The 15,492-nt window shown below is 45.0% G+C and overlaps 1 protein-coding gene across 1 annotated transcript; it reads left to right on the plus strand.

Moving 5' to 3' along the window:
- Nucleotides 1–1,259: 1,259 nt before the first annotated feature.
- On the plus strand, nt 1,260–13,097 carry LOC119453475 (sodium-dependent glucose transporter 1A-like). Its single transcript, XM_049668169.1, is given in 6 exon segments — nt 1,260–1,370; nt 2,303–2,399; nt 3,637–3,763; nt 5,680–5,838; nt 11,074–11,759; nt 11,761–13,097. Coding segments are annotated over 6 exon segments (1,503 nt in total). The 5' UTR covers nt 1,260–1,296; the 3' UTR covers nt 12,121–13,097.
- The last annotated feature ends 2,395 nt before the right edge of the window (nt 13,098–15,492 follow it).

Consider the following 15,492-nt stretch of genomic DNA (forward strand, 5'->3'; position numbering starts at 1 on the left):
TATAACCCTCTTTCTTCCCCTCTTCTCTTCTCTTCAGTAGATTAGCAGGCTAGATACTCCCTTTTCCCGCCGACATCTCTACATTTTTTTATCAATAAACTACTTATTCTTGCTCGTGCGTTAGGTGCATGACACGGATTGCGTTATTTACTACCGATAAATTTGAAAGGCACAATTTACAATGCGCTTACATATTATCGATTTACTTACTGCTACCTGGTTTGGTCGACAACTACACAATATAATTTAAGGTCTGTTCAAACATTTCAAAACTGTGCGCTGCGCGCAATAGCAGACATGGGACGTACAGTGTCTGCTAAACCATACTATATCGGATATAAATATTCATAATGCTAAAAGTTAACACTCAGAAATTATTTCTGGAAATTTCGAGGCAATTCTGCGTGGGTAGACAAATGTTCTGTCCGGAACAAATATCATGGTAAAATGATTAGCCATGACTTCAGGAAAAGTCTGATATTTAAACCACCTTGCAGGACAACACACGGAGTTCAAAAATTGGCAGTGTGACTTCGTGACCTTTTAAATCAATACCCCGCAGTATTGGACCTCCTAAGTTCTGGCATTTCGATACAAAATTTTAGAAAGACTATCAAAGAATTGTTCTTATCGGTGCAAATGTTAAGCTACGAGTATAAAATGTTTCATACAAATTTATTCGTGCTTGAAGTCCTCGGCAAACTGTATAAGGCAAGCTTCTCATCTTTCTTTTTTTTTTCCGTGAATTTTGCATTGTACTGTTTACACACATGTGTGATAAGTTTAGTTTTATGTGTGGGATCTGTTGAGCGTCTTTCTGCCATTTTGCCATGCTGCAGCTGTGCGGGTGGCACGCCCAGTCAGGCAAATGTTTTCCTTTAGCCGTGTCCCCTAAGCCAATGTGTAATACTGACTTTAATAAAACAATAAAGAAAGAAAAGAAAGAAAGACGCCCAGTGATGGCGCGTCCCCGCCAGCCTTCTCCCGAGTTGTCACTTTCCTTTCTGTCATGTGCGGCCGCTGTCGCATAGCTGCATGTGCTCTAAATAACTTTACACCGATGCACCCTGCTGCGCGCTGTCTGTCGAGAGAACAACACTACGCAGATTTTTAGCGAGAGCAGCTGCCTTCTGTGGCGAGTTAACTCAAAGCCATGTTGAATTTCCTGACTGAGCACTCCCATCCGCCGATCGCGCAGTAGCCATATCGACATCACACGGCCCCACGTCGTAGAGAGTCTCCTCGAGGTTTTTGCGAGTTTTATAAAAACGAAAACATATCTAATTACGTAAGATAATGATCAAAAGCGCCGAGCGTAAATCTTTTAAAGAAGTACGCTATCACAAGCTGCGGAACGGAAGTGACACAAGGTGAGATGGAAAAAAGCTTCTCTCGTGATACCGCACGCTATAGTGTGGATTTTGTGAACAGGTGAAATGTGTAGCACGTACGTATAGTATATGGTAAGCTACAGCTCGATTGTCTTGTGGCCATGATTATAGGAGACGCTACTAAAGCAGGCACACTCGCACAATGGGCTCTACTTCCGATGTCGGATGGGTGTCAGAGGTGGAGATATGCAGTTGAAATAAGGTGCGCTGAGCGACGACTACATGTTGCGGGTTTCGGGCGCCTCTTTGTCGCCAAGACGAATTGTCTGCGGAGGTTGCACCACACGCGAGTTCTTAACTGCATCCGCGGACGACATCCACTTTGTGCGTTTTAAGGAGTTAACACGGCGAAATGAAAAGCGAACAGAGAACCGCTTGGCTGTCGGTGCATGCTGCGCCGTCGAACAGCGGCAGCGATATATACACTGCACATGCACCGTTAATGTGTGGTGTTCGCTGCTTCGCGTCCCACTCTCTTCTTCTCAGCCTTGGCTTATCTTATCAACATTTCGATATCATGGCCGCTATCTTGTACGCGTTCGAAAAGCCGACGTTCGGTTTCGTCTCACGCGATTGCCCAAGCCGCGTGGCCCTATAACCACGTATAGGCCACTCGCGTGAGGCGAAACCGAACGCCGGCTTTTCGAACGCGTACAAGATAGCGGCCCATGTCCACGAAGCGCTGCAACCTTCTGCTTTTTTACAGTGCATCTGCCCAGTGACGTCCATCGACGAGCTTACAGAGCCCGGAGAGAAATCTACACTGCGTAACTGTTAAGCAAACAAAGAAGATGCTTAGTCTATGCCGGCATCGCGCTTTGTGTATAATTCCGGACACTGACGTATGCGCAAAACAGGGGATTGTCCAAAAAGAGGGCGACGTCACCCCATGTTTTCTTCCTTTCCCACAGAAACTGCAGTGCCCCCGAAAAGACTTTCTCCCCTCGTGTTCGCCTGTGGCTGAATTTGGGCCGAACTTGCAACGTGAGCCTCGGAAATCTGGGAATGGTGAGAACTGACTTGCTGGTCGTCGCAGAAATTAGGGCATTGGTGAAAGACCTACAGGGCCAGTTTTCGCTTAAACGTTGACACGATATGGGGGCGAAAAATGGTTGGTGTTCGACTAATGTGTTGCAAACAATGCGCCGTCAATCAGGGGGCACGAACGCGTTCAACATATCCGGTACATCGAAATATCGAAATATTTGGCGTAGCCAAAATGATCGGTGCGTCATCGTACTTCGGATTTGGGATCCCTCTGGAATGAGCTTTGCCTTAGTCAAGCATCGGAACTGCTATCGCGTGTTTGGTGTTAAAATGATGTTTCGAGCAGCTATAGAAAATTAGGAGCATATATGTTTCGAGTTCAGGCTTGCAAATTATATTTGATCACGAAAGCGAAATAATTTCGTAAATCCGTACACAACATCAGTTACAGAATCAATACAGAAGACAAGGAAAGCACAAGTGAAAAGTATCCAGCGAGTACTGGCGCACTAATAAAAGCTGCAGCCGCATAGCCTTGTGCAAGGATCGTGTCATCATGCAACAACTTCGTGCTGATTTTATATCTCTTAACAAACACTAGGCATGTGGAGTGTCTGCGCGCCGCAAGTACATATGTGAGCCGGCTCAATTTCTGGGTTAGTCCCCGCGATCACCTTGACCACTGCCGCATACTAACATGTTGGTTCTGCGGAATTGGCCTACAACGTTAAAGATGCGCGAATTAAAAATATATATGTATGCTTTAACAAAACTAATCACAACTAACGCACTGTGCTGCTTCTCGGCCGCAAAATTACCGTCGCAGCTGGTTTTTTTCTTTTCTCGTATTGTTTTTATTGCTGCTTTGTTATCATTATGGATCAGCCAGTCCACAATTATATTCTTGAAACGACAGATGGCATAAGATGAGCCACGGTTAGGCCTTTCTGAGCGAAAAACAAGGGGGACTCTCGCTAATACTTCGTGGAGGCTACAACGAGGCTTCGGGAGAATAATGAAAGCAAGGCGTATCAACTGATCGCAAGCGCTATTAATGCAGTTAGGTTAACCATGCTTCAGCGCTACCTGACGTGCAATCAGCTCAGAACTCACGAGTGCCCACGTCGCTGAAAATTATGGGAAAGTAATGTTAAATCGTTGTCGATGACCTTAGTTTTTGCGACATAACATGTAGATGTAAAGTTTTGGAGTTAGTGGCCCATGAACGCAATTGAACAAGCCGTTGTATTCGTTGCAGGGTCTCATCACAGCCCTCGCAGGTGTTGCTCTTCTGGACTTGGGGGAAATCTACGGCGCCGATATTTCAACTATTTCCCATCTAATAACAACGCGCAGCGTAGGAGGCCTGCTTGGATCTCTGCTGGGTAGTAAACCTATATTTGCTTGATACTTTCGTCAATTTTTGTTACACGAATGTGTAGTTTACTGTATCAACTGTCCAGAATGCACACTGAATGTTATATCAGGCAAGACGGGAATTTAACCAACTTATCAGTAGTGAGTGTGCGTTTTGCAATGCCTTGTATTCGCTCAGCCTTGAATCATGACAGTAGTTATTCGCTGTAAATATAGGAGGAGGAGGAGGAGGAGCAGGAGGAGGAGGAAAGTTAGAGAGAAGGCAGGTATGTTAACCAGAAATGCGTCGGGTTGGCTACGCTACTCTGGGGTACGGGAAAGAGGGTATAGAACGATGAAATAGAGAGATGGGGGAGGAAGGACGCGGTAAGCTCGCGCACACACACGCAGGGCCTAAGTTAAATTTTGCTTTCTCATTGCGCAACGGATTCATGTCGCTGGAGTTGTATGTAGTTTTAGCTTTCATCATCGCCTCTTCTCCTGAGTTTTATTTATTTATTTATTTATTTATTTATTTATTTATTTATTTATTTATTTATTTCTTTATTTATTTATTTATTTATTTATTTATTTATTTATTTATTTATTTATTTATTTAACATACCCTCCGGGCCAGAGGCATTATAGAGGGGAGTGGTACAAAAGAAAATATGGTATACAGACGTGCACAGTTGCACAAAAGTATAGTTAAGTGACTGGGAAGACTTAGGAGTGAGGATCAAGGGCGAATATCTCAGCAACCTTCGGCAACAATGTGGACAAATTACAGCAAATGATTGAGGACACTACTCGAGAAAGTGTAAGAGTGGGGTGGAAGATTAATATGCAGAAAACAAAGGTAATGTTCAATAGCCTGGTAAGGGATCAAGAATTCAGGATCGCCAGTCTGCCTCTAGAGTCTGTAAAGGAGTGCGTTTATCTAGGTCAATTACTCACAGGGGACCCTGATCATGAGAAAGAAATTTACAGAAGAACAAAATTGGGCTGGAGTGCATACGACTGGCATTACCAAGCCCTGTCTGGGAGATTACCACTGTCGTTGAAAAGAAAAGTGTACAATCATTGCATTCTACCAGTGCTGACATATGTAGCAGAAACTTGGAGGTTAACCAAGAAGCTCGAGAACAAGTTAAGGACTGCACAAAGAGCGATGGAACGAAAAATGTGAGGCCTAACTTTAAGAGACAGGAAGAGAGCGGTGTGGATTAGAGAACAAACGGGCATAGCCGATATTCTAATTGAGAAAATAATGGAGCTGGACAGGCCATGTTATGCGTACGATGGATAACCAGTGGACCATTAGAGTTACAGAATGGATACCAAGAGAAGGGAAGCGCAGTCGAGGACGGCAGAAAACTAGGTGGGGTGATGAAGTTAGGAATTTGCAGGCGCAAATTGGAATTAGCTAGCGCAAGACAGGGGTAATTGGAGATCACAGGGAGAGGCCTTCGTCCTGCAGTGGACATAAAAATAGGCTGATGATGATAGTTAAGTGGCACCCACATCTGGGCCATTAAGTGGCCCTGCACGCGTCTGTATCATGCGATGCTTTATTGCCATGGCGAAATCATGGACGGAATGCATACCATAATCATTACCCAATTTCAGCTCGGAATACTGCGCCGTCATCATGCACTGCAAAATTATAAGCACTCACGTCAAGCGACACCATGCCGTAAAGGCAAAAGAATTGCTTCTTCGTGCAGTTCCTGAATCAGTCCGAATGTACTAGCTCTACGGAAACATCGCGGTGCCTATGTAAGCCCACTTTTTATAAGCAACTGCTCACAACAGTAAGCATTGTGCTTTACTTTTGTTTTGTGTTGTGTAAATTTAGCGACTGGATTGACAAAAGTCCACTATGTGAAGCATTAGAAGTTCTATATATATTGCAATACATTTCTTCCACGGCACGCCTTTTTAGGAGGGAAGCTGTACGACACGTACAACACGCAGCTCACGTCAATCATTATGCTGCTGCTCACCAGCATAACGGTGCTGATGGTTCCACTGTGTGGAGCGCTGCTTGTAGCTCACGTCATGGTCTTCTTCATGGGTCTCAGCTTGGGAGCATTCGGCACAGGTGAGCCTGCAGCGTGCTTCAGTGCATGAACTCGCTATTCAGTGCTACCCTCGCGTTATCGCGGTAGTATGCGTGATAACCGCGTCCGACGGTATTTCGCCAGCCTGTACCGAGACCGCGGACAGTTAAGCGAGCTGCGGTCACGTGGTCCGCTTTAAATGATACGCGATTCACAAAAGTCAGCTTATCAGAGAAGAGCATTTCCCTTAGAGAAGGAAGAAGTATATTTCGATGAGAATAATGGGAGCAGGTGCATGTGTGCGCCATTGTATTCCATTCTTGTGGATGGGAGGTAAATATAGGGACACGAGAGGCAGATAAGAATTCTATAGAGAGGAGAAAGTAAATTTATCACGTGCGTCATGCGCATGCATTCACTGTGCTGCCTGGTAGACGATAGATCAGCTGGCGCTCGTCCAACTTAACTGTACGGCTAGTCCGCTATCGACATACAAAAGGAACAAGACGCGTTGAAAAGTGGCGCTCGGGGGCCATTACCGACAAGCTTTTGCAAGGTTTCTGCCTGTAGATGTCAACCAGCGTTGTACACGTTTCTCCAAAACAGGAACGAAAGCTCGTTCCTCGATCCTTCCCAATATTGAACCTAGTTCCCGTTACAAGTTCCTTTAATGCGAAAGGAACGCGTCCCTGTTACACTTCGAACATTGAAATGTGTCGTTACATTACCGTTACATTTTATGATTCTTTAATGAACATATAGTGTCGGATAATCCTGAGGCGAAATAAAATTAGCAATTTAAAATGCACATCAAACTACATATATTATATAAATTTGAACATCGCCGGCAGCAGATTATCTGGAAATAAAAAGAATCTAAAGAAACGCTGCCTATAAGAATTTTTTCATGGAGGACCGGACATACTCCAGAGACGCCTAACTGCAACTTTGGTGCTCGTCTATTACAAGTCCAACACATATATGGCACTTTCCACTTCGGTGTTCAAATGCGCAGTCAGGATACTGCGCTTCAGATGTGAAAATAGAAAGTTACATGCACCAATATAATTAAATTTCTTGCACAAGAAACCACCTCGAAAGAAACAATACATAGGGGTTTAATGAATGCTAATTCAACATTGCAGTATAAGTGGGAAAAAGAAATGTCCAGAATATATATTCGCAACTTAGTTAAGTCCCTTGTTTGAACTCAGCAAGGGATGCATCTCGGTGTTGGTGCCTGACAGACAAACCCGTTTTTCAAGCGAAGCTTGTATTGCCTCACAAGTATTGGCGGTGGCGGTGGTGTCACGCTAAACACCATCGAAAACGTGTCGAAAACTCGCGTCTCGCTCGCTTGGTATATACCAAAATTAGCATGGAAGGGTATGAATATATTACTAACATGACTGACAGGTCATGACATCAATAACATCACATGCTCTTCAGTTACGTCATGATTAAGGATAATAAAATCACGTGTGGCGCATACCCGCATTGGATATGCGCGTAGTATGAGACAGGGACAAGAATGAAAGGAAGGAAGGAAGGAAAAAAACTTCCATCTCCACTGGGGTGGAGATGGAAGAGCAGCGAAGCTGTCCTATGGTGGGAATTATGTATTTACAATTATGACTATTAGGATGTGATGGTGTAATTGGTTATTTCAACTATTAAAGAATGATAAATGTAAAAATATTTATTTAGTGACCACAGTGACCATGGCCTTACGGTTTCTACGGTACACCGCCAAAAGGTGTACGTCAATGGTTGGCACGTTCTTCATAAACACGTCACCAACGCCGCACGCGTTCGGTGCGAACGCAAACCGCACACAATCGCTGTCAAAACGCTGGGGTGAGCAAGCACGCCAGCAGCAGCGAGCGAAAGTTCATGCGGTCTATCGCTTCAACAGAAACTGAGCGGCGAAAGCACAGCGCATACAAAGGTAGGAGCCGTGTTGCAGATCGCTTTCAAGATACGGTGCGCGCGACTACCCGTCGCCGCGCAAAGTACAAGTACGCAGTTAATTGCTCGCAGAGCAAAAGCCGCACTCCCTCACTCCCGCGCTACCTTCCCGCTTTCTTCCTCTGGCGTGGGTGATTAAGTCACCAGTTTCCCCTTGCGCCCGGTCCCAAGCACCCTTACTAGATTACTTTGCCAGTTTGCAAACTCCGCCTGGATGCAGTGGCAGAACGTGGCGCCTTTCGGCTTCCAGTCGCGAGGTAGCGCTTCCGACGCCATTGGCCCGATCGCATCATGGTTACTGAGCCTGCGCGCTGTGTTAAACTCAATTTACGCAGTTAATTCTGTGTAATTGGAGTAAGAGTTCAAGTGTACCAGAGAGCTGGAAGAACGCCAACATTATACTAATCGATAAGAAGGGAGACGTTAAAGAATTGAAGAATTATAGACCCATTAGCTTGCTTTCAGTATTGTATAAAATATTCACCAAGATAATTTCCAATAGAATCAGGGCAACACTTCCCTTCAGTCAACCAAGAGAACAGGCTGGCTTCAGGAAGGGATATTCTACGATGGATCATATCCATGTGATCAATCAGGTAATCGAGAAATCTGCGGAGTACAATCAACCTCTCTACATGGCTTTCATAGATTATGAAAAGGCATTTGATTCAGTAGAGATTCCAGCAGTCATAGAGGCATTGCGTAATCAAGGAGTACAGGAGGTATACGTGAATATCTTAGCAAACATCTACAAGGATTCCACAGCTACCTTGGTTCTCCACAAGAAAAGTAGAAAGTTACCTATCAAGAAAGGGGTCAGGCAAGGAGACACAATCTCTCCAATGCTATTTACTGCATGCTTAGAAGAAGTATTCAAGCTCTTAGACTGGGAAGGCTTAGGAGTGAGGATCAACGGCGAATATCTCAGCAACCTTCGGTTTGCAGGTGACATTGTCCTATTCAGCAACAATGGAGACGAATTACAGCAAATGATTGAGGACCTTAATCGAGAAAGTGTAAGGATTGGGTTGAAGATTAATATGCAGAAGACAAAGATAATGTTCAATAGCCTGACAAGGGAACAAGAATTCAGGATTGCCAGTCAGCCTCTAGAGTCTGTAAAGGAGTACGTTTATCTAGGTCCATTACTCACAGGGGACCCTGATCACGAGAAAGAAATTTACAGAAGGATAAAATTGTGTTGGAGTGCATACGGCAGGCATTGCCAAATCCTGACTGGGAGCTTACCACTGTCGTTGAAAAGAAAAGTGTACAATCATTGCATTCTACCGGTGCTAACATATGGGGCAGAAACTTGGAGGTTAACAAAGAAGCTCGAGAACAAGTTAAGGACCGCACAAAGAGCGATGGAACGAAAAATGTTAGGACTAACGTTAAGAGACAGGAAGAGCGCGGTGTGGATCAGAGAACAAACGGGGATAGCCGATATTCTAGTTGATATTAAGCGGAAGAAATGGAGCTGGGCAGGCATGTAATGCGTAGGATGGATAACCGGTGGACCATTAGGGTTACAGAATGGATACCAAGAGAAGGGAAGCGCAGTCGAGGTCGGCAGAAAGCCATATGGGACGATGAAGTTAGGAAATTTGCAGGCGCAAGTTGGAATACGCTAGCGCAAGACAGGGGCAACTGGAAATCGCAGGGAGAGGCCTTCGTCCTGCAGTGGACATAAAAATATAGGCTGATATTGATGATGATGAAGGGGAGTTATTTCCGAGATTGTGAGCAATGTTATTTCGATTGTGCAACTAGAGTATCGTTTCAGCCACTAGAGCGATTTCACACGGCAGAGATGTGACTGAGATGCCTCAATCTAGCTAGTGCTATGCGGGACTCTTATCCATTCAGCTGTGAAGATTAATCGGGTTTAGTTTTTTTTTAATTCAGTTCTATATAAGATTACGCCTTTACGGTGGGTCACGGAACATAAGTATCCGATGCCGCCGAAAATATTGAAACCTAGAACCACTCGTTTGTTCGAGAACACTCAATGCCAGGATATGCGTTTTTTAAAAGCAAGAGACCGAAGTACTTCAGTGAAAGCTCGCCGTTTTTAAGGCTATAAAACGCGAAATACGACGAGAACAACAGAAGCAAATAGAAAACAATTTATTAAGACGAAAACCGTAGATGGCTCATGGGCCGAAAAATCCGACGTCCGGTGTTACGGCACCTAAATTCATGGTGCCACCAACAAAGGTCGTGGTTTCGAGTGCCTTAATTAACTCTACCTTAATTAACATAGAATTCGTTAAGGCGCTCGAACCCACGACCTTTGGTGTTACTTAAGGCAAAGTTAATTAAGACACAGTTATTTACGATATAGTTAATCATGGCACGCGGATCCACGACCGTTGGTGGGAGTCGAATCCTCAACGATTGCATGGTGTTATTTGAGGCGAAGTTAATTAAAGCGCATTTAATCAAGATATAGTTAATTAAGACACTAGAACCTACGTCCTTTGGTTTAATTAGGTAATAAATCATTAGGGCACGCTTAATTAAGGTACTCGAACCCACTACCTTTGGTGGGAAAGAGCAAGTAATAGGAAGTAATTGCATGTTAAAGGTGGTCAAAATTAACGCGGAGTCCCCCCCACTACGGCGTGCCTCATAATCATATCGTGGTTTTGGAACATATAAAACACCAGAATTTAATTTGATTTTTTAAACTCACGACGCATTCGAATGAGAACGGCAAGTAATATAATGAATTCCTCGTGAGCGCACACGCTTTCGCATTCATTCTCTTTAGCGTATGCTAAAGTGACTGTCAAATTTTTGAACAATGCAACAAACATCAACTGAGAATCACATTTCAAAAGCCAAAGTTACAAAAGACGCGTTTGTTTTTTTGTTTTTTTTTTTTTGCTACAGCCATCTTTTCTATGCTTTCTAATCGATGCTTAAAATTTCGGGAGAAAAAGTGCATTCTTGTCACAAGTTGCAGCGGGAGCACACGCCGCACGAGCTGCGTCGATAGATCTCGCTGGGACTCACACGGAAATACTCACAAGTATTTCCTTTAAGGCTTCAAGCATTGTTCATGACGTCCTAATTGCCCTGTCGGATCGTCCTCCTATACTTATCGCATAGCTGCAGGTGGTCATATATTTATTTTATTGGCACAAAGTGCTGGCCTGCGTCACTTCCTCAAATCTTTGTTTCCCGTTTGCAGAACATCCGCGCATGCTTGCAACACTCGCAGTTGCATTGTAAATTATGTGACACGATCTGTGAGAGTAAAAACCATTTTTGAAAGCTTAGTGTCATACTGTTTTACGCAGGGGCCAACGTCTGGATCATCAACATGTGGCCAGAGGACAGCAGTCCAGCGCTTCACATTTTCCACTTCGCGTTTGCCGTCGGCTCGCTGATGGCTCCTCTTATAGCCAAGCCATTTCTGTCCCTCGGAGCCGCCGGCAACTCTAACTTTCTACGGGAAGCGTCCGACCTGAGCTATAGCTTTGAACCGACATCCAACGAGACTGGCAACCAGTCCTCCGCAGTCAAGACTCTGTTCGACGAAGAGACTGTTGACGGGTCCGGCCAAAGCACAGTATACTACGCGTTTGCGATTGTCAGCGCTTTCTATTTGTTTCTGGTCATCTCGATGACACTTCTTTACTGCACTGACAACTCCGATTTCAGACGGCGGCCTGCGAGAGGACAGAACGGAAATGAGGTGAAAGACGTCCGCTACAGCCGGATCTCGTTGGCGCTGCTGAGTGTTTTCGAGTGCGTATACGTCGCCCTCGAGTGCACGACGTCTCAGATGCTGACCACCTTCGCAGTCAAAAGCGACCTGCACTTTTCCAAGCCGGATGCCTCTCGGGTCGTCGCCGTGTACTTCTTTTTCTTCGCAGCGAGCCGACTGGTCGCGGCGATAGTAGCCATGAAAGTGTCTTCGTTAGTCACGCTTATCTTCACGCATGGTATTCTCGTGGCCACGGCAGCGGCTATGGACGGTGTGGTGCTCCAGTAACGCGCTCGTGCTCTGGGTGGGCAGTGCAATCACGGGATTTGGCCAAGGACCCGTCAAGGCCGCGGTTGTCGCATGGACTGCTGAATACATTAACATTAGCAACAAAATGATGTCGGTGGTCGTGGTCACGGGTAGTATCGGCAACCTCGCGCCAGCGCTTCTCGTCGGACAGTTTATTGACCGCAACCCCGACTCTTTCCTCTACGTGTCCCTGGGCGCCGTTCTGCTGTCTGTAGTCATACTTCTATTCATGTACGCTTACATGAGCAGGAGGCGACTTTTGAAGTCGCACGCCGACGTTCAAATCACTGCAGGTGCGGAGAAACCAGGGGACGTGCCTTTGCTTTAGCATTTTGCTCGATATGGAATTTCGTATACTTACAGCCTTTAGAATGAACCTCGTATGTTTACACATATGTACTAATATTTGTACTTCGGCGGCCGAAACACAGCGGGCAATATTATTTCTGAAGCATTCATAAACACCGCACGTGAATGCTTTGTACGCACACAAGTTGTATTTCTCTTGATTGATAGAATGAACCTGGTCAGGGCGACCTCACAAAGCAATGCAATGGTAACGGAAGACGTATCAGTGAAGCACTACAAATTAATATTCATCCATGGAGGTTCACGCAAATCTCCTCACAATAGCGCTTTTTTTCCATCCCGCGTCGCCGAATTGCGGCTGTTGCTACCGGGCATAAAGCCCGGGCGCTTGTGATCACTGATTACGATCGTGTTCAAACGAGAACTCTTTCAACAGCATCGCGAAACACGCACGCAAACTCACAAACGCATTGGTCGTGTTCGCCTATAGGGTACTTCGATGCATTTTACCCTATCGCGAAAGTTAGCAGGTGCACCCTATATACCGCACAATATCACTTCCTGCTACCCACGCTTGCGCATACACAGTTTGCTCGTCCCTGCTGTAAGTGATGCTGCATCAGTGTGGATCGTTACCAACTTGTTCAATTTGTGACCGCAATGAACCATCGTAACTTACATCAAGGCATCAAGGTTGCCAAGAGCTGGAAACTGGCCCATAGATCGTCGTATGTTGCTTCGAGGCACTATGGCTCCCAGCAGCAGGTAACTGGCCAATAAACCCTTTTTTGTTACTTTAAGGTATCAAGGCTGCCGTGAGCCGCGAAATTTGCCAATAAACCTTCTTATGTTACCTAAAGGTATCAATGCTGCAAAGAGCAGGACAATGCAACGGCTCATAAGCTCTCGTATGGTGAAGAACTGTCTCAAACCAAAGTTGGTGCTTAATACGTCAATTCTTAGGAGCTGTGCGAAGAACGTAAATAAACTAGACAAACACGACCACCTGTTGCCTGTTTATGGTCTGCGTTCGAGTTTATTTAATGCAGTCTTGTTCTTCGCGCACTTACCGAGAAGTCCCGTATGCTAGTCTCAAGGGATCAAAGCTACCAGAGCAGGAAACAGGCCAATAAGCCCTCATAGCTACTTCATGGCATCAAGGCTGCTATGAGCAAGTTATCTCAAGGGATCAAAGCTACCAGAGCAGGAAACTGGCCAATAAACCCTCATAGATACTTCATGGCATCAAGGCTGCTATGAGCAAGAAACTGGCCAGTAATTTCTCGTATACTACCTGAACACATCAAAGCTGCCAGGAGCAGGACGCTGGCACCTATCCTTCGTATGCTACCTAACACTGGCGTAGCTGAACACTCACCAACAAACCTTCGCGTGTTGCTTCAAGGCACGAGGGCTACCAGGAGCTCGAAACTGGCCAATAATCTCTTGTATGCTAGCTCTAAGCAACAAGCCTACCAGAGAAGCAAACTGGCCAACAAGCCCTCCTTTACATAGTGGGGAGTTGGACTAGTTAGTGTATGCGTTCATAGTGCTTACACTATGAATGGCACACTAACGGAGACTAGCCAGAAAAACTGACTACTAGCAAGACACAAACTGACACGAAGAAGCGGAATCTTCGTGTCAGTTTCTGTCTTTCGTCCAAGTCAGTGTTCCTCTTGTCTCCGTAACTGTGTGCTGTGCATAGCGAAATTCACTAACATCAGAGACGTTATTAGAGATAACTTGCGCAAGGAAAAGATCGTAAGTCCAGACGCAAACAGACTCAGGAACAGAGAAGCCTAACAGATCAAAATTTGGCGTAGAAAGCTTTTACTGGAAAAATGGAAAAGAAAATGTCCCCAATAACACGGCCGCAGGACCCAATGAAATTCTAATACAGCTAATCAAACAGCTGGGTCCAAAGAGCAGGGCACTGCTGATTAGCCCGTGGAGCCAAGGGATTAAAACAAAGAAAATTGAATTTGCCTGGCGTGAAAACAGGGTGCACTATATCTAGAAGGGCAAAAGTGATAACGATAAGATGAGCTCGGACAGGCCAGTTACAGTAACGTCGTTGATATATAGAATGGAAATACAAGCCATAAAATTAGAGTTATCAAAGCGGGTAGAGAAAAACTACATACTTGTGGAACAACGCAATGAATCCATGCCAGGCAGACGCTTAGAGGATAATACGTTTGTACTAACTCGGTGCGTAGAGACTTCAGTAGCTCCCAAAAGACCTCTATGTATAGAATTCCTACATATTAAAAAATCTTACGACAACGTAGACCAGAAATTGCTATGGGATATTCTCAAGTACGAGGCCATAGATGACAATTTCGTGGGGCTGTTGAGGGAGATATATAGGGACAACCCAGTACAAATCATATGGGAAGGCCGCAAATGCAACAAGTTATGGGAATTCGAGGAGGACTGAAATAAAGGTGTCCTTGTGTCCGCTTAATGTTCACGCTTTGTGTTGTTCACGCTTTATGTTAAGGGTATACGACTGGAAAAGAGTGAATCGTGTTTGATTTATCCTGAATGCATAATGGAAACTGGTGCAACCGAAGATCCCCGGACTGATGCATGCGGACGACGTAGTGCTACTAGCGGACAACGCAAGATATTGGCAGACAGTTGCGAATATCTGTGGAACGCAGCGGCAAACCTAGGCCTGAAGTTTAACACAGAAAAACCGGGAATTATGATTTTTAATTAAGAGACGAGTAATGATGGGGTATCAGTTCAACAACAAGCCATACCCATTGTCAAGCAATGTAAGTGCCTGGATGTATAGATAAACGAATGAAAGACCTACTGAAGGGTCCACCAAGATGGACTAAATATCCTAGGGAAGCGTAGTGCAGCAATAATGAAGCATGACAGCACCAAGATGGACTAAATATCCTAGGGAAGCGTAGTGCAGCAATAATGAAGCATAAGCAGCCTTTGGGGCTAAAATAAATACGAGCTGGTGCGAGGAGCTTTGAAAAGTGGCATTTGGCTCCGGCGCTAACTTGCGCAAATGCAATTCTGTGCTATAAATCAGAAATCTTGTCAGAGTTGGAGATTAACCATGCGGTCGGTGGGCCGACTGAGTTTGGGGGGCTCACGGTAGAACCACAAATGAGGCAGAGCAATGTGACCTGAGTTGGGATTCTTTTGAAGCGTGAGAAGCGCAGAGCAAGATTAGTATTGAAGACTATATAAGGTACATGGATGAAAAAAATGGCCGGCTAAATTGCATAAGTATTAGTGCCTCAAAAGTGTGGAGACGGAATGGAGGAAGAGGTGAAGAAAGTTGTCAACCAAGTACAAGGTAATTGAAAGTGTAAATGTACTACCAAGAGTCATAAAAAAGAAGGTGAGAAAAATAGAGGCG

The sequence above is a fragment of the Dermacentor silvarum genome, chromosome 5, assembly GCF_013339745.2.
Source record: "Dermacentor silvarum isolate Dsil-2018 chromosome 5, BIME_Dsil_1.4, whole genome shotgun sequence".
Taxonomy (NCBI): Eukaryota; Metazoa; Arthropoda; class Arachnida; order Ixodida; family Ixodidae; genus Dermacentor; species Dermacentor silvarum.